Source organism: Excalfactoria chinensis, chromosome 7 (genome assembly GCF_039878825.1).
Source record: "Excalfactoria chinensis isolate bCotChi1 chromosome 7, bCotChi1.hap2, whole genome shotgun sequence".
Taxonomy (NCBI): Eukaryota; Metazoa; Chordata; class Aves; order Galliformes; family Phasianidae; genus Excalfactoria; species Excalfactoria chinensis.
In genome coordinates, this window is record NC_092831.1 from 6,614,706 (window position 1) to 6,633,470 (window position 18,765).

The window sequence follows — 18,765 nt, forward strand, 5'->3', positions numbered from 1 at the left end:
AAAATTCCTTAAATACAATCACAGTAATCGTGCCACTGAGCTGGAACAATTTAAGGCAGGGGCTGGAGGAATGAAATTAAAACCTATTTACTTTCAATTTGGGGGAAAAAGTAGAGAATGAGGGAGAGAGATTGCTACAACTGAGAAAATTGCTCTTTACTCTGAAACTCTGATGGGGTAAAAGTAGTTTCATTCTGAGCACCCTAATTGCAAGCAGGTTAAATAATAAATAACCTCGGCCAGGCTAGCTATAAGCAAAGTATTGGGTCTTGAGGCAAGGAAATGGTGTCTTAAAATGAAAAGCCCTAAGTGGTTCTGCAAAAGAAGGAAGCAGGCAGCTGGACAGCAGGATAAAAACTAGGGTCATAAAAGCTTTTGGGTGAAGTCAGGATCCTGACTTATGAAAGGAATAAAACCCTTAGTATGCTGCGGATGAGCAATTTCACATATAGAAACTCTTCTTCTGCCCAGTGCTTTCTGTTATTAATAGTTCCTGTGTTTCAGATTATCTTCATCTGTAACAGTTAGCAAGTAATGTGGCTTTATGAAGCTGCCACCTCCTCCTGTAAGTAGGGAATCAAAAAAGACTTGCTAGTTTAGGTTCCAAAACAGGAGAGTAGATGACATGAGCTCCTTCTCAATCAGACTATGCAGATTTGGTGCTTGTTTTAGGGTGACTGTCCTGTCTGCTTGAGGAAGTCCACAAGAGCCATAAAAAACCTATTATGGGTAGGATGCAGGAGGGAGCTATAGATTTTATGAACGTGAGACATTACTGGCTTATGGGATTTTATAAGCTACAATGAGGAAGTTGTCTTCGAAGCATAAAGCGGTAGTCACTCGACAATCACTTCTGGTCTTACGGGCATTCAAGGGGAAAATACCCTCTGTCAAATCATAGCCTATATAATCATATTTTCCACATACAAACTACCAAATTAAAGGCAGAAGAGAGACTTCTGGCTTCAACACAATTTCTTTACGGGTAGCTGTTGAGCCAGCTGAGGAGAAAGGGATTGCAAGTAGGGCAAAAAGATCACCAGCCTCCAAAGAACTGGTAAACTGCTCACACGAGGTCTCAAATTGAGCGCCTCCCTATTTGTTCACTGCTGACTGACCCACAGCAGGCATTCTGGTGGAAGGAAGAGGAAAAAATAGACACTTCAGCTTCATCTCTTCACGTGTTGGTAAGATGGACTTAGAAAGCCTGCACTGTTATCAACAGATGCCTCTCCTCTGAAATGGCCACAATCTTTGGTTGCGCAGCCAGCATTACAGTGACACCCAATCAATAACACACATGGCTTTTCCTGTGGAGTGATGTGCCTGAATTAAACTCTACGGTTTCACTGCTTTTAATTTTTCTACACTCCATATAATTATTTTGCATATTTATTTATGTATTATTCTGTGTATTTATTAGAAATCTAAGCCTACACCCTACACATTATGGGAAGTCTGCCACCCTAAATGCATAAAGCACAGACACTTAATGTAATGTATCAGTGTGCCTGGACGCACAGAACTATGAACAAACAAGCCTGCAGACTTCTCCCTTTGTTACTCCAAGATTCAGCCCACTGAGGGTCACCCAAGAGAGCAGGGATCAGTCCATTTGGAAATACAGCTGTCCATCAATGAAAAACCAGACAAGCTGGACTGCCGTACAGACTCAAAGGAAAAAAACCTCCTAGTATATCCATGCTCAAACGAGAGGGAGAGAGAGAAAGTGTCAAAAGCAAAGAAATCCCTTATCTAAGACACAGAAACCAAAAGGGTTCAAATGTAGATCACGGAGAGACGAGGTCTGCAAACACTACCATAAGAGCCATATAAACAAGCTGCACCTCAGAGCCTCATTGCAAATTAAGGCATTTGCTTCAGAGACAGAAAGCTAACGTCTAGCCTTATCTACAAGGCCACAGAAGTTACTTTTCCTCTGAGCAGCTACTTGCTGGTACAATAAGCCACCTCATCTTCGCACACCAGCATCACCTGACCATTAAGGTCTACAAGGTGTTTCCTGCTGCTCAAATCCCTCTCCCAGGGACAGCTGACTGTAGTGCATTTTCATCTTGCTTCTTCATGATGAGTATCTTGAAAAGTGCAACACTCTGGGGCTCTCGATAACAGCGAACTCTCCAAAGGAAAAGAACTGCTTTTAAAACAGATTGTTGCATACGCACCTTCAGAAAATGCAACACAAACCAGAAACTGAATATACTACACAGTTGATGCATGTTGTCTGGACTTCTCAGAAGTTACTGGGCCATTTTTCTTCAGTAATTGAATATTTCTCATCTGGTTTCAATCTATTTAACACGTGCACTAACTACACAAGAACTGCATTAACAGCTAGAGAAGTTCAACCGTATGTGCAGATTATTCTTTTCACCATTCTTTTTGATTTTAACTATATAGCTCGCACATGTTTTCACAGATGCAGATGCTTTCTTCTTGCCTGCACACTGCGCAGCATAACAGACCCCTGGTCTCAGAATGGGCTCCAAAGTACTGCCATGTAAGAGAGAAATTACAAAGTATGCAACCGAAGTGCTCAAGTGTTTTGAAGGGGAAATTTCCATTACAGATTCTGTTTTATTTTTCCCCAGCTTGTTTTCATGTGCTGCATGTCTCTCCATGAGCACGTACAGAGAACTTGCATGTATTAATGAGAGCTATGCATGCATTCCTGTGGGTTGCAGACCTAACACCAAAACTCTCAGCTCTGTCACAGTACTCACACTGACAACTTATTTTGGCTAGAAGTGCCTACGATTTAGTCTTTAAACCTCTGCTGTGGTTAACCTGGCAGGTGGCAAAGCACCATGCAGTCATTTACTCACTCCCCCCTTTCCCAGTGGGATAGGACAGAGAATCAGAAATAAAAAACAAAAAAAAAAAAAAAAACAGTATTATTCATGGGTTGAGAGAAAACTTTTCCCTGAGAGATAAAGACAACAGTCATGACTATATAAATACATGACTGTATATAACAAGCGATGCACACAGAACTGCCCACCCCCCCACTCTCCCGATCGATGTGCAGCTAGTTCCCTGAGCAGCAGAAGAGAGATGAACTCTCACCCCCTTCCAAATTCCTTCCCTGTGATGTCATACGGTGTAGAACATCCCCTTGGCCAGTCTAAGTCAGCTGTCCTAATTCTGTCCCCTCCCATCTCCCTGTGCTCTTTGCTGACACCGGCCTTGGCTCTGTACAACTCTGCTCAGCAGCGAGCGTAAATACCAGCGTGTTATCAACATTGTTATTCTCCTAAAACCAAAATCACAGCATCATATCAGACACTCTGAAGAAAACAATTCCATCCCAGCTGGAATTAAGACAGCCTCAGAGTTTTCCTAGCAAAGTGGTAGTTAATACAAAGTGCTGCTATTAAATTTAAAACAATACTGTGTTTAAGAATCGTAGTGTTTCTCTTCCTCCTTTCATAGATGTTTGTGTCCTTACAGAGGAGTACAGGGAATTAGAACAACTTTTAACCAGGTTAAAGGGATTTCTGCTCAACACCAACTTACACAAGTTAACAGAAGGAACAACAAGGAACAAGCCTGCACAATCTCCACAACTGAACTGCTCCTGGCCACCCCCAACCCACCCAGCATCTTCTCCCTTCTTCCCTTTCTCAGTGCCAAGGATGGATGGAGAGAAGGGAAGGTGCAGTTCTAGCAAAGACTGACCTAGACAGAGTAACTTAACCCTGCTTGGCACTGCTAGCAACACCAGAGATCCTACGGCAGCTTTGGGCAGCAAGCAGAGAACTGTCATTGGGCAAACATAAAAGGAAGGGCTGACACATAGAAGTGACTTCATGCTGATCTGCTAGAACATAACTCTTGATCCACACAGCGTAAGGATAAAGGACAGCAGATTCACCTGTTAAGGATTTCATATGAAGAACTGTTTTGTTTTGCTAAAGCTATCAATATCTAATTTAATTACGCTGAATATTGAATTCTACTTGTGTAACCCCAAATTGTCAATATATTATTTCATTCCTAAGCATTTCAGGTCCTTTCCTTCAAGACGATTCATCACAGTTCATTGAATTTCAATGCGCTGCCCAATTTTTCTTCTTTGCTTGTATACCAAAATTACTTATTGTAAAATACTTATTTTAAAGCAGTGATGATGACAAATATACAGCCCCAATGTGATTTCAAGGATACACTTAATAAAAAAAAACCTCAGTAATAAATAAGTTGCCTGTTCATGGGATAGGAAGCAGAATAATTACTCAACTGCTTTAAATAAATTGTGGTACCTAATGCTAATCAGGTTTAGTAACCTCAAAAAAAAAGGAAGTGAATGTACATTCATTTATATTCATTAACTACACGGGTTTTCTATTTTAGGAATGTTAAAGGGTTATCATAAGATTTTTGTATGATTTCACCTACAGAACATCAAACCTTGGATCCAAAGCTTGATGTTTCACTTCAAGCATTCTTTTCACGTCTACAAATTTTCTCCTCCAAAATGTACTGAGCAAAAATTATCTAACTATTGATATATTAAAATAATAGGAATGTTAAATGAAGAAGATTTGAACATTGGGAATGCTGACTTTCTCCATATTGTTTCAAAGGATAAAGGACTTGATGTAAAGTGGTAATTATTCCTGACCTGAAATGAGTGGAAAGTCAGAGTCCAGGGACTTGTCAACAAGGTTTTTGGTACCGAAAAGAAACCAGAAAAACCTTCAGAAGTTCAAGATACGTGAAGACAAAACCACTGCTTCAGGCTCTGTTATTTTGGGCTTCCAAGATGTAGCATGCTGCCAATCAATAGTTCTCTGGTTTATTGTACCTCCTATTTGTGAGGGAGCTGCCTGAAACCTGACGGATCCAATACTGGAAGGTAAGGGGAAGACAAAGACAGGAACATGTTATAAAGGGCCTTTACAAATTAATTTCTGTATAGGTGTAGATCATTTCAACTTTCCCTGCTGTCAGAAAGCCCCACTTTTCAGTGTCACACGATCCCCAGAAACAGGGCACCTCCTAATCTACTCCTTCTCTGGTCTGAGCTGGTAATCCCTGCCTGTCAGCCCCTGCGTGTTCAGCAGCGCAGGAACTCAAAGGCTTGAAGGGGCAGTGCACAGTTTAATGAAACAAAACAGCCAAGTCAGGCTGATCAAGGAACCAAAGTGCTGAGCCCTTAGACTTGCTCGTGAAAGGCAGCTGATGTCTAAGGTAGGAATTGTAATCATAAAGGCCATGCTCTGTGGAACCTGCAAGAGCCTGTCGTGGCTTCTTGACTCTGTCCACGTGTCACAGAGAAGCTGCTTTGCTCCTAACATCTTAACTGATTTGGGAGCAATTTGTCACCTTGATTGTTAAGGGCCAAAACCAAAATAAATGTAATCAATTACAGCATTGGAGGCCCAGGAGGAAATTTTAAAAGCAGCTTTCAGGGTCAGGCTTTCAGTAAAAAATAGATCCTTGCTGACAATAGGCAGAGCTTCTCTGAGCTTAGCAGAGCTGACAGCTACATTTGCAAGACAACTGCATCATGTACATTCTGAGTGTGTCATAGGAACAGGAACTCCTTTGGCTGATTCTTGGCACGCAGAAGGGTTAACCTTACATTTCATGGCAGAAGTTAACCCAAATAAGGTCCATGCTATTCAGTCTGAGGGAAAATAAATCAATTCTGGTTCCCATGGGCAGGATTTCACCACTTGATTAGAGAAAGAAATGAATCTTTAAAGTATGCTTACAGGAAAGGTATTTGCCATTTGCATGAGAGATGGGAATGGCTGCATCCCAAGTTAATGAAATCAAGTCTTCTGTGCCTGTTTGAGGATTTCATCTATTTGAATTATGCAAATATCAAATATAACTTCATTGTATAAAACTTCAAAATGAGAATGCTATCCATACTTGCAGTGAGGACAAAATAATATCCCCACTCCCCAAGCTTAACACTGATTGAAAGCCAACAAGAGGTTATGATTTGGTCCTACCGCACTGTGTTCATGCCTTGACAGTCAATTTAGAGGACATTCTTGCCTGTCAGTAAATAAACATTAAGTCGTTTTAAATTGCACTTCCATTTGATAAGGTTAAAGCAATTCTGTCCTGCAGAAAGGCACTCAGAGGCAGGTTTCTCAATGCTAGTCATCAGGCACACAGCGACTAATGGCCACGTCCACTGTGGAAAAGATTACCAAGGCAGAGTGGCATAGTGGATCTGTGGCAGCAAGGGGAAGAACGACACAGGTGATAGCTTGCCCTTAACTCACAGACTCTAAAATGATGGAAATTAATCCTTCGTTTACAGACAGGGATCCATGCGTGCAGCAAGTTCTGTGGTCCCAGACCAGAATTCTGAAAGTATCTCTTTACCAGCAGGTATTTGCCAAGACATTGTTCACCTTGGGTAAGCTTGCTGGACCCTCTTTGCAAGTTCAGCATCCTGCTAAAAGAGTCACGCAGCAAAGAGTGATAAATAGAACCTCCTCCTTTCCACCCAGTGAGACTTGAGCTTCAGGACTAGGGACATCCCTCCACACCTATCACGCCCATCCCTATCACAGACCTGCAGAAATCAACATGTTGCCTACCTCAGAAACCAAACTAGTTTGGCCCAGATCCGCACTTGGAAGGCTGTCCATGAACATGCCCTTTGCATGACTGGAAATTTTCTCGTTTCTGTCTGTACTCATTCATGGCCCCTACAGACCTATTAGTTCTTGTGCCAACGCCATCATTTAGATTGATGCAGAGAACATGGTAATATTTTGTAATATCAGAGCATTTGTACTGCAGGACAACGTTTCCTAAATTGTCAATATGCTCTTTGTAATAGGAAAGAATTCATTTAAATGTTGGCTTGGACCGGAAGACAAATAGAAAGGGGACATTTGAATTTCAAGTTGCTACCAGAAAGCTTTTTAGAATTCAGCAGACACCCCTATGAGCAAGGAATTGGAAAAACAAGGGGAATCACAACAATGTTAAGTTCCTCTCCCTAGATATCAACTTCTAACAGCTATCTCCCATGGCTGCCTCCAAGTACAGGACACAGGGAACAAGAAGAATACTAAAAGAGAAATGAAGTACACAGTCAAACATCTCCAGAGGGACAGAGAGATGAGGACCAACCTGGCTTTGCTCAGAAACCACTCTGACTGAAGGATGACGGTCCCTTGTACTCAGCGGATGAACAGATAGCATTTTCAGAAAAACATTTCTTTTAGCTGTTCTACTGCTGGTTATTCTTTTTATAGACCTAATTAGCAAATCCATACTCAGCATAGATTTAAAGCTCTACACATTCAAAGTTAATCAGGGGTGCTATGACTTTCAGCCAGTCTGTAAGCCAAAGGGGAAGATTCATGCATGCTAGAGGGAAGGTCCCAGGCTACACAACTGAAAAAATGGCAACTACAAACTCATCGACATAAGGTCTAACTTCAATAGGTTGGGGAGCCCCGGGCTATTTCTAAAGATCAACAGCAAGGCTTTAAGCTTAACTCATCACACAATGAGATCAGATTGATTGCACCCAGTCACTCCGCGTATGGCTCTTACTGGATCAGTTCTGCAAGATTTTCAAGTCAGAGCACAAAGCAGATTTTCCTCTTTCTCAGTACTCACTGCCCCAGTGTGCTTACATATGACTCAGAGTCATATTCATGCTTTTACTACATTGAACAATATAACCTCATTTTAGTTTTCATTAAAGGTTTGTCTCCCCATTCCTCAATCATCCTATCAGCCCTTCTCTCTTAAATAAACGTGGTTGTCATGTATCACATTTGTCAAAAGCTCAAATTTAATCAAGGACGTACCTTAAGCCTTTGTACTTTAGTAGCAAAATTACTGGCCTAAAAACAACGATCAAGTTTTCAAATGTATGTGTATATCTGCAAATAACAATAGCTGCTTTTACTAATCTAGGAGTTGGTGCCATCATTGCTACCACTAGAATTGAGGTATTTAGACTTAAGACAAAAAGATCACTCAAATACCATCTTTTGAACATCTCTGACACAACCCAATCCAGTCATGGTAGACCTGTGTTCCTTTCAACAGATCTTTCTGATCCGCCGAATATGCTCGTGACAGAATGTCAAAAGGCTTTTAGCGGAATTCCACTATCTGAAGGGCAAAAGCAAACAGTTCCATTTGAACAGCACACTTTCTTTTGCCTTTGCCCTTCACCATACCACAATAGTTCTTATCTGTTGGCTAAAAACATGGCATGGTAATGCTGTACATACAGCAAAGACTATTTGGGTCTCCCCACATATTACTGCTAAGGGAACACAAGCTTTTGTTACCATGAAAGTTTAAATCCTGATTGTTGCACTTGCCATAGCAGCTCCAAGTGCTTTTATTCTCTAGCTAACCTCACACATTTCCTTGAGATTCCATTCTTGAACATCTTCATTCTTAATTCCTTTAAGCATTTTAATAGACATCTTTTTGTTCCACCATCTTACAAAGTGCATCTTCCTCTGCCTGCTTGAAGTCAGAACCCAAATACTTGCCTGTTTTGGCATATACAGAAAATTTTGGAGCAGACGTAGTGGGATAGACCTAGCACTCATCTCTTCGTGACAATCCCACACAGACAACTGTGGGAGAAGGAACAATCACAGAGGGATTTTCCTGCACTATTCACATCAAGTTTCTGGCACTCAGCAATATGAGGACTTTCCAAAGTAGAGACTGTATCTGTATCTTGTGACAGCACTATCCTTTAAGGTTATATTTCATCCCCTTTGGAGCCCAATTTTTTCTCAATTTGAATCCACAACAGTAAGATCCATGATTCTAATTTTACACTTCACAGATAAACTGTAAACTCCACACATTTTTTCTAGAAGGATAACCAGGACAGTCCCCTGACATTCCTCCAAATCAAGATCACCCTCAGCTGCACCCTGCTAGCTAGGAAAAATACAATGCAAGAACAGATAGTCATCTGTGCTGAGAGAGGACTAGTATGGATAGTTAAGCAATAAAGCCTTCTCTACTACACCCCTGTGCCTGGGGTTCTTTACACATGAGTATAGTTGAGTTTCCTGGTAATAATTACGTCTGCAGATGGTCAAGTCAAGTCAAGAGTTTTCTGAGTAATAACAGAACTCTCTCCCTCTGTATGCTTCCCTAAGCATACAGCTGGTTTCTGAGAGACTCTCAACTCTATCCCCATAAGCTCTAATTTCAATTTAAGTATCTTCTTAAAAAAAAAAAAAAATAAATAAAAAAAAATCACTGAAATAAACAGGGTGAGTGTTTTCAAGTGAATTAAATGTAACAAACCTTGCTCTGAAGCAACTTAAGAAGTAGTAAGGGAAAATTAGCTCATAACAATACCAGACCTGTTCTTCAGTTTCACCTGTTCACTATAAGTTAGTAACTATATGTTTAAGAGGGTCTCAGCAAACTCATTTAATCCATAATGGTTTGACCTTGATATTACTCATGCATCCACAACAGGGATCAGAGGCTAACGGCTTCTTCACTTAAGTGTAAGGCTGACATCCAGCAGTGCAAACACACTTTCAGTGCCCTGAGGAAGGCTAAGAAGATGCTGCATGTTGTGCCAACCATCTGCTGAAATCTTAACTGTTTATTTTCACTGGAAATTCCTTCTTAATGGTTTTTGTGCGTGTGTGTGTTCATTATTATTATTATTATTTAAAACTTTGCTACCTATCCATTAAAATTACAGGCTTAGGAACTCACTTGTAACAGCAAAGGAGACTAAAATAATATTGAACCTGTTGCTTGGCAGTTCATCTGTTCTCAGCTTCTAGCACAAATTTTGCCTTTAGGAAATCAAGAAGTTATCGAGGATAAAATTGAAAGCTTCATATTACTAATAAGTACTCAGATATTAAAGCTCTCTCCCATTAAAATTCAGAGGCTAGCAATCATTGTTTAAAGATAACGGTCTTAACATCAGCTAGGAAAATAAAAGATTTTGTTTAGTGAAATGTGATATAATTGGAATATGAAACAATAGAGGAATAGATAACGCATTTAATTTTCACAGGTGAAGACTTCAATAAATCATCTGTGAACTTGCCATAAATGAGCCCTGTTTACTAAACTGGGAAGTAGTAAGAGCAATTTGTGCTTGAGTGTCTGGCTCAGAAGAAATATCAAGACAAAGTGGAAAATTAACGCTTAAGACAACAGTCTCTTGACCAAAGAATAAGGGAATAGACAAAAAAATCAATGGGATGTGGTTTCCTAACACACAGGTGATGATTTTCAGCTAAGGACAATCTACCATTTCATACCTGGAGCATCATCTAGATTTCTCCACTTTGACAGAAATAAATCCTTCTGCTTTTTTACTCACTCTTTGGAGAACAAGGCAGTTCACAAGGTCTCTCTACCTGTGAGCAAACATCCTAGAGAGGCATTGCTATGACCCAGAGTGGGTTTTTCAGAAGCTGAGATAAGACAACTGGAACTCAGCTCTCCAAAAGCAAAAATCCCCACATCCACCTTCCTTCTCCTGTGTATTCCTGGGGGTGCCAGGAGACTCAACAACCGCACGGTATGAGGAGAATGAGGAGATACGCAAATGTATTACCTACAGTTTATGAATGAGAGAGAAGAATGATAATAATAATAATAATAAAAGAGAAAATAATAAACTAATTTTAAGGCCAAGCAGCAGTCTTTAATGAGGTTAATACCTTTAAAGACATTGAGCAAAGGCAAGCGCAGCACAGAAGTACTTCAGAAAACTCAGCTGTTCACGTAGCCCCTGGACAACACAGATGGCAGAGCATAAAGATGCTCATGCTGTGTGTGCCGCAGGATGAGCTGGGCTGAAGCAAGACTCCAACATCTACAGCTCACTGTCAGACCAGGTGAAATACTCATTTCCTTGCAGGCTGAAAGAAAGAAGTATGGCTGTGATTTTCACTGAGCACCACTAAAGCATCCATTGTCCTCTCAGGTTTCTCATTCACAGAAGCAAAGACAGTAGCTGCATGCCCACAGAGACTGTCCGGATATCACATGTAGAGAATTATTATGTGGATTACACCAGTGATGAATTTGATGCTCTGAATACAGTGTTTTCAGGTTAGGTTGTTTTTAAAGCTGCACACTTCACTTTGAAACAATTTTTAAGTGCTCTAAAGCAACGTGTAATCACATATTGATTTTTCCATTAAAACTACAAAAAGTCTTAAATACCCAGGGGGTTCTGGCCTCAATTAGTCCCCATTCTTACATCCCTTTTCTTTCTGTTCCCTTTTGCCATCCTTCAACATAGGAGGAGAGGAAGACTGTCTACTTAAGTCAAAAGCACAGCCTTCTAGTACCTGAGTCTTGTCAAAAGCAGCAGCACATAAATTGCTTTCTCTACAACAGGGAGGAAAATTATGCTCATTTTCGCTTACGTTTGTTTTTAAATTAGTGGGAAAATTGAAAGTATCTGAATATCTTGACTGGAAATTTGCCTTGCCTGTATTTTCCTGTGGCTATGTTTGTGTTTTGATGCATTTTTCTTTAAACCAACAGAAATCTTAGGGCTCATCACAGTCGGTTGTACCGGACTGGCCCAAGAAGCTGTTATCCCTGGATGCTGTCTTTCCATTTCATCTGCTAAACCACTGAGCTTTGGTTTTATGCTACCAGCGTGCATTACCATCAATTAGTTTTGCTGTTGACATCAGGTTAATACTTTTGTAGAAAAGAAACACATTTTTTCCTGAAAATCACCAAGAAAATCTCTTGCTTTGATCTTCTTTCCAGAAATCAACACATATAGCAAAAATCTTGCTTGCAAGCGAGGGTGGGTGTCTCATTCAGCTGAATGACCAGAGCCCAGTCCTTTGGTCTTAGTGCCTCATTTTGCCTGTTCCATCCCTGCTCCATTTCAGAGCACACAGCCTCCTGCTCATCTTATGTATTTTGAAACCCTGCTCAGGGGAGTATATGGATGAAGACACCACATAAAATACAAAGATGAAAATCATATACAGCCTACAACGTATTTATCTTCAGGCACCCCTCCAAGAAAGCCTCTGAAGAAAGGCAGCTGAGTGGAATGACTAAAGAAATGAACCGAGAGGAGTCAATGAAGCTGAGTTTAAAGAACATGGGCTGGAGCTGTGTTCTTCCAGAATCTAATCAATTAGGTTATTCTTTCAATTCTATTCTATCCCCAAGTTTTACCTTTCTTAGTAAGGAAAAAAAAAAAAAACAAAAAACCAGCCACTTCCAGCCTATGAAGAAGCATCTAATTTTCCTGTACCAGAAGTCCCACCATTGTCAAGTTATAGTGTAATAACCATGTATTTTTTGCAGAGTATTTGAAGTAATTTGTCCTCCTGAAAATCCAATTGCCAAGCACCTCGTGAAGTACATTTCCATAGTGATCTTCAGAAAGGCTATTTCTACACACAATACCTTCATTCTGAGCAAAACATTAATCTGCCAGCACTAGGATATGGGGGGAATGGTGCTCCGGCTTATGTTCTAAGAGATCTTTTAAATTTCAGACTCCATGTTTTATCTATATCTAGCAGGTTCAACTGTAGTCTCCAGTTAAGTAGCTCCTGCTGACTGCATCTACTGCAACCACTTCATACCAGCTGGATTAATTTGGTGCTTCTCCCTCCTGAAAGAAGAAGATGGACAGATGTCTCTCTGCATGGCCAGGAGACAGAAAAGCACTGCTCAGCTGCTGAGATGCTGGCTGGCAAGTGGCAAAGTACCCACAGCACCTAGTAGGTCATGTATCAGGACCCCTCTGCTGTTCTAGCAGAGAAGAGCACTGTTCTAACAGGCAAACTGGAAGCATATGCAAAGACAAGCAGTGGCTATAGCAACACTAAGGGACTTTTCTATTTCAGCTTATTTACTGTGGTAGGCTTGAAGCTGCCTCATACAATATAACTTAGACCTTCAGCAGAAGCACAAAACTAAAGCTGGCAAGAGAAATACCGCAGAAGCTTTAAAAGCAATAAATTTTTCATTTGAGGCAGTCAAAACCTGCTTCATCACAGAGTACAAGTCCAGGTCAGTCAGATGTAGCCTGATGACAAGTTGCTGTTGTATAAAGGCTTTGTACTAGCGAGCGGGTTAGAAAGGAGTTAGGTGACACCAGTGCAAGTGGGCAGTGATGGCACAGAGCAGCTGGTGCCAAGGCAAACACCACATGGCAAGGGACACAAAGGTCCTATCCCATGCCACTTCCCAGCAAAGAGCCACCTGGTAGCCTTCAAGAGTTTTAAGTTGTATTGTTTCAACTAAGAAAGCGCAAACTTTCACCAACACTGCTAATTATTGCACTAGCTGGCTGTCTTCTACAGGCTTCAGTTTCTACCATGGGGAAGTTGAGAAACTTCTATAAAAAAATGCTGCCACAAACCACTCAAACAATTACGTTCAGATATATTCTCCTTGCTATTCACAACAGCTCACACTCATCCAGAACCCTCACTAGATCTCCCGTCCCAACACAAGTAAAGCCGCCTTAACTGACCCAGTGCCTACCGGTTAGATTTGCTCCCTTCACAGGGATGGGCTGACCCACTGTAGGCAGAGAGGTTTTGCCTCCTCACTCATAAGATGAATAAAAAACAATCACAAGCACAGACAACAGGAAGCATGCCCTGGTCTAGCCAAAAGCATGAAATGCCTAATTTTCAGGAGTAGGAATATTATGCAGAGACTTACATGTGTTATTGTATCTGTGATATATTACTGCCAAGAGCAGTCACGAGAAAGAAGCTGGAAACAATATAACTGCACAGCTTCATTTATAGAAGCAAAAGTGATTTTCTCCAGAACAGTGGGATAATTTTACATTCCTCCACTGGGGTCAATCTACCAAAATTTGAGCTGAACTGCCTCTGGAAGTATTTCCTCTACAACAACGGGTGCAAAATTCTTGCACCAATTCCTGCCCTCTACTATAAGCATTGCCAAAAACACCATAGACGTCAAATCCTCAACCAGCCTCTCCAGGCTTTAAGCCCAACGACTTGATCTTCACAAGCCCTTCCCCAGGTGAGCACAGCCTGCCCATCACCTTGCTGCTCCCTTTGCTTGGCCCCTCGTCACTCTCCTCCACCACAGCTGTGGTGTCAGCCCATCTGCAGCTCCTCCTGCAAGCCTCAGTGTCACCCAGAGCAAGCAGTCTTTCACTTTCAACATTTCCAACTCATTTTCATGAATTTTCTAAAGTGCCGCACAATAACGTGACAATAAAAAAGCACCAGTTCCATCTCGTGTCTCTTTCTGCTCGGCTTTTTCTCATCGTCAGGAGATTTATGAGTTTAATTCCCTGTTTTGTTGAACTTACCACTTTTAACAACTAGAAAATGCTAAATTGTTTTTATTGCTGTTAGATGTTCAAAGACATCTTGCTATACGCCGTCATTCACATTTCACATTAAAAGTGAAATATGTTGTAAACGAGCAAATATTTGTTTTAATTTGACCCATCTGTTAAATGAAAAAACAAAGAGGACTTCTAAATCACTATATTTAAATTCAGCGATTTGTAAACAATTTATATGTTCATTTATTCTGGGTTAAAACTGCCCTAAAGCATCACTCTTATGAGATCTCCAAATTAAATTGCTTTGCATCGTTCTCAGGGATGCAGGCTACAGTTTCTTCCTCTTCAGTTTATTAATTTACTTCCCACCAGAAGTTAATTAGCAAGACTCATATTAAGAGCCATCTGAAAGATGCCTGAAATAGTTTTGGGGAATTCGCAGAAGTATCTACTTGTTCCAAAAAGCTGAGAAAGCATCAAATATTGGTGTCAAATTCCCTCAAGACAGAGGACAAGCTGGCTGTTTTCATTTAGCTTCTTAACACTTCTGCAAGCAGCGCTGGGTCTGCTCCATTCCACACTGGACCGTCACCAAGCAAGAACAACAGCCAAGGAGGGGAAGAAAAGCCTCAGTAACTTACCTTCACCTCCCACCCTTCCCAGAACTTCTAAAGAGTTGGGATCTTAGACTGGACTTTGGCGTAGTTGTGGATGATGATTTACAAGAGCAGCCAGATCTTAAGGATCCCACAGCAGCACTTAACTTAAAGAGCAAAGCCTTATCTCTCTTTTTCATCTGTGCAACATACTGTATTTAGCTGCAGCTGTTGAACTTCTACCCCAGCAGACAGAGCTTTCAGTGGTGTTAAGGATATCAAAAGCCCTTTCAATCATCCTGATGTGGGGTCTCTCGTCCATGACTCACAGTCACCTGGCAGAAGATGATTGCTTCTCTAAGTGAGCCCTAGGCATGAAGAAGAGCTCTGTGCAGCCTCAAGCGTCACATCTCCCAGGCAGACAGTGACAGCACAAGGAGGAATGGATTAAACTAAAAAAGGGGAGATATAATTAGATATTAGGAGGTTGTTTTGTTTTTTTTACTCAGATTGAAATGAGACTGTGAAACAGGCTGCCCAAAGAAATTATGGGTGCCCCATGCCTGCAGGTGTTCAAGGTCAGGTCAGATCTATTGGATGGCATCTCTGTCAACCCAGGACAGAGGGGAAGGAAGTAGGAGATCTTTAAGATCACTTCCAACCCAGGCCATTACATGATCTCCTACATGAAGCCTTCATCACACTCTGCGCCAGCACAGCTCCATCCTTTCCCCACACCCTCAAGTTACCAGCCCTATATATCAAAAAACAGAACAAAGCACTACTAAAAAAGCTAATCTGCACAAAGCTTTAGAAGTGGACAGACCCACGAGTTTTAACTCCCTCTCTCAACATCAAGCAGAACACCAAAAAGCATTATAGAAATCCTAGGTTGGCTGTGCATTTATACACAAGATGGTTCGTTCATTATATCCAGTATCGTATTGAACAACTCAACAAAACAAAAGCTAGCCGTAACTCAGCCAAGACATGATTAAGAATGGCTCTAAGAGCATCAACATGGAGACTGTGTGGATCACAGCCTGGAAGGATTCCAAGTTGGTGAAATGACAGCTTGATTAGTTTCTGTCTGACAAATGCAGCAGGAAAGATCAGAATCAAACATAATTCCAAATATATAAAATATATATAGGCCTTCAAATAAAACCACAAAAAAATAAAATAAAATAAAAAAATTAAAAAAAAAATAGCAACAGCTATTTGCAAGACCAAATCAGCTCTACAGACCAGCTTTCTTAATGTTCAGACGCAACACAGCCACAAGAGCCCCTTGAGAGCACCCCATGTTAGTAAGTAATTGCCTTCAGAGTGGGACAAACTCTAGATTCTGCACATCAGTCTTCCCTCTTATCAAGAGTCTTACTAAATATGCACGTATTTGTAAATTAATAAGAGCACATGCAAATAGAGCTGCTTTATATCCTGGCAACTGTGCCTACTGCTATAGGTCCAGCATCAGTACCCTGTTACCACTACTGCATCACATAGGCATGCATTATAATCAGGTTTCTTAAAACACATCATTGTAAACAACAGCATTCCTTTCCCCTTTGAGCCACAGACCACTCATATGGAGACACTTGCTAAGATAGAGGCTTCTGGGATCTCCTTCCCTTCTTTGGGAGCAGAAAGGGTGAGGAGTCACTCACCCAGGAACAAAATGATCTGTCTCCTGGAGCTCTTGCCCTCTGAGGTCTCATTCTTCCTTAGGTACTGATCCTGCTGTCCAGGCTCACCCCTCACTGCCACAGTTCCTTTCTTGTGGATCATCAGGGTTTTCATCATGCTGCGGCACATGAAGGCAACGGACCCCAGCACTATGATGTACACAGCAAAGGCACTGAAAATACTGGCCTGGAAGACAGGCCACTTGGAGGAGAGGCTGGTACAGATGGTCATATTTTGCTTTAGTTCAGGAAGGAGATGTCTGGCAGTTGGCTTGGTGCAGGCAGTCACACCTTGATAGTTCTCAATGATTTCCAGTGGATACTCCGTGCCCATGGCAAAGAGCAGGGGCAGAGCCACAATGACAGATGTCCCCCAGACAAAAGCAATGAGGATCTTCACTTTACGGGGTCCAGAGACTGCCTTGAACTTGAAGGGGTGGCAGATAGCCACATATCTCTCAAAACTAAGGGTGGCCACATGCAGCACAGTTGCGTAACTGCAAGCTTCGAAGAGGAAAGAGTACAGCTTGCAAGCCACATTGCCATTTGGGGTTGCAAAGGGCTTCCAAATGGCACTGAAGAACTCCACGGGCATGCCCAGTAGAATGACCAGCAGGTCAGAGCAGGCCAGGCTCACCATGTGGTCAGTAACCTCCTTCTGCAGGTAGCCTTTCTTCTGCAGGATCCTGGTAGTCTTGATGGTGATGCTGTTGCCCAAGATGCCCGCCACAAAGATGCAGATGTCGAGCAAGGCCAAAGTGATCTTGATCCAAGGAGATACCTCAAACTCAGAGATGTGGCTGTGATCAATGAGATTGGAACAGTCTGAAGAGGGTGTTTGTTCAGCCATCAGCAACCTCTAGGAGGAGGAAGAGAGAGGAAAAGCCTCTCGGATGTTCAGTCTTTTCTCACCTTGCCCCCCACACAAATATGCACAAATCCGAGCAGTCAGGCACAATGAAAGCGTCTCAACTAGCCACACCCGTGGGTTTTGTTAGCAATAACTGCTGAGTCAATAATCCAAGTGGGAGAGAAAGTATCTCGGTTCTTACCAAGCTTTACAGCAAACAGTTCTTGCTCTTTTTGGATTTTCCTCCCCGTTTCCTCTATCGAGTGAAGCTACTGCTCCCCAGCCGCTTTGTGATGCGTCCTGCTCTCGTCCTGCGTCCGTCTCTCCTCTCTTCCTCTGTGAGCAGAGGCAGTTTTCTGTCCTGACCTCAGTAGGAGGAAGTCAAGAGTTTCTGTGCAGCCCTGTTAACCATTAACTTAAATCTTGCCTGTCCCCAGTCACTGGTAGCAAAGGAGAGTTAGGGGAAAAAAAAAAAACAACCACAAAAACACGCCCAATTCTGAAACCAGTTCCTGTAACAAGAGCGTCTCAGGGACAAAAAAAGGTGCTTCTCCTAAACCTGTTGGATTGGTGGGGTGAGGCTGAGTGCGTGAACACACACTGAGGGGAAAATATCTGCACTGTTAAGTTTAACATTAACTGCGCTCCAGACTTGACTTCTCTTTGTAGTGACACCAACACACCTCACTACTTTACATATCCCTTAATGAAAACCTCAGCATCTGGTGCAGTGGTGTCTGCTATGCAGCTTCTGTGGCCGTGGACCAATTTACTTCAACAGGAGGTTCTGGTTTTTAGTTCCTGCTGATGAATCTTCTCACAAGTTATAAATCGAACTCCAGATTTAGACACATTGATTGTCTGCCTTTAAAATTCCATCTTCTCACGTTAGATAACAAAAAGAGTGAAGTTAGTAGTCCCAATTATGCTCATACTTTCTAATAATCAGAAGTAGCACAGGATGAAAACGTACTTCCCTCTCTTGTGTCTCACCCCAGGGAGAATGAATTTAATGTGCTCTTTAGTTTTAGTTTCAAACCATAGCGCTGAAGGCTCCCAAGGTAACCCCTGGAAACATTTAATTAGAGGGTGTGTATATGGATTAGGGAACCTTTAAATTACAATGCAAAACGGCAGAACAACTTCTGCAGCTATAATCAAGAGAAGGCCCGGTATAGCAATCTGCTCCAGCACCAAATCTAAGAGCAGTGGGTTCACAAAGTGATTTTTATTAACTAGACAAGCTCATGCGACACTTCCAGCTCATGATAAAAGGGAAACATTAGAAAGCTGTTATTAAGTAGTCTCCTCACATTCACTGGTTATCACTGTACCTCA

The 18,765-nt window shown here is 41.7% G+C and overlaps 1 protein-coding gene across 1 annotated transcript in view; it reads right to left on the bottom strand.

The window, feature by feature from the left end:
- Nucleotides 1-17,427, bottom strand: part of GPR39 (G protein-coupled receptor 39) — a 56,967-nt gene extending 39,540 nt beyond the window's left edge. Inside the window, exon 1 of the mRNA XM_072341543.1 lies at nt 16,560-17,427. Coding sequence (XP_072197644.1) covers nt 16,560-17,427 — 868 coding nt within the window. The remainder of the gene's footprint in view (nt 1-16,559) is intronic.
- Between the last annotated feature and the right edge of the window lie 1,338 nt (nt 17,428-18,765).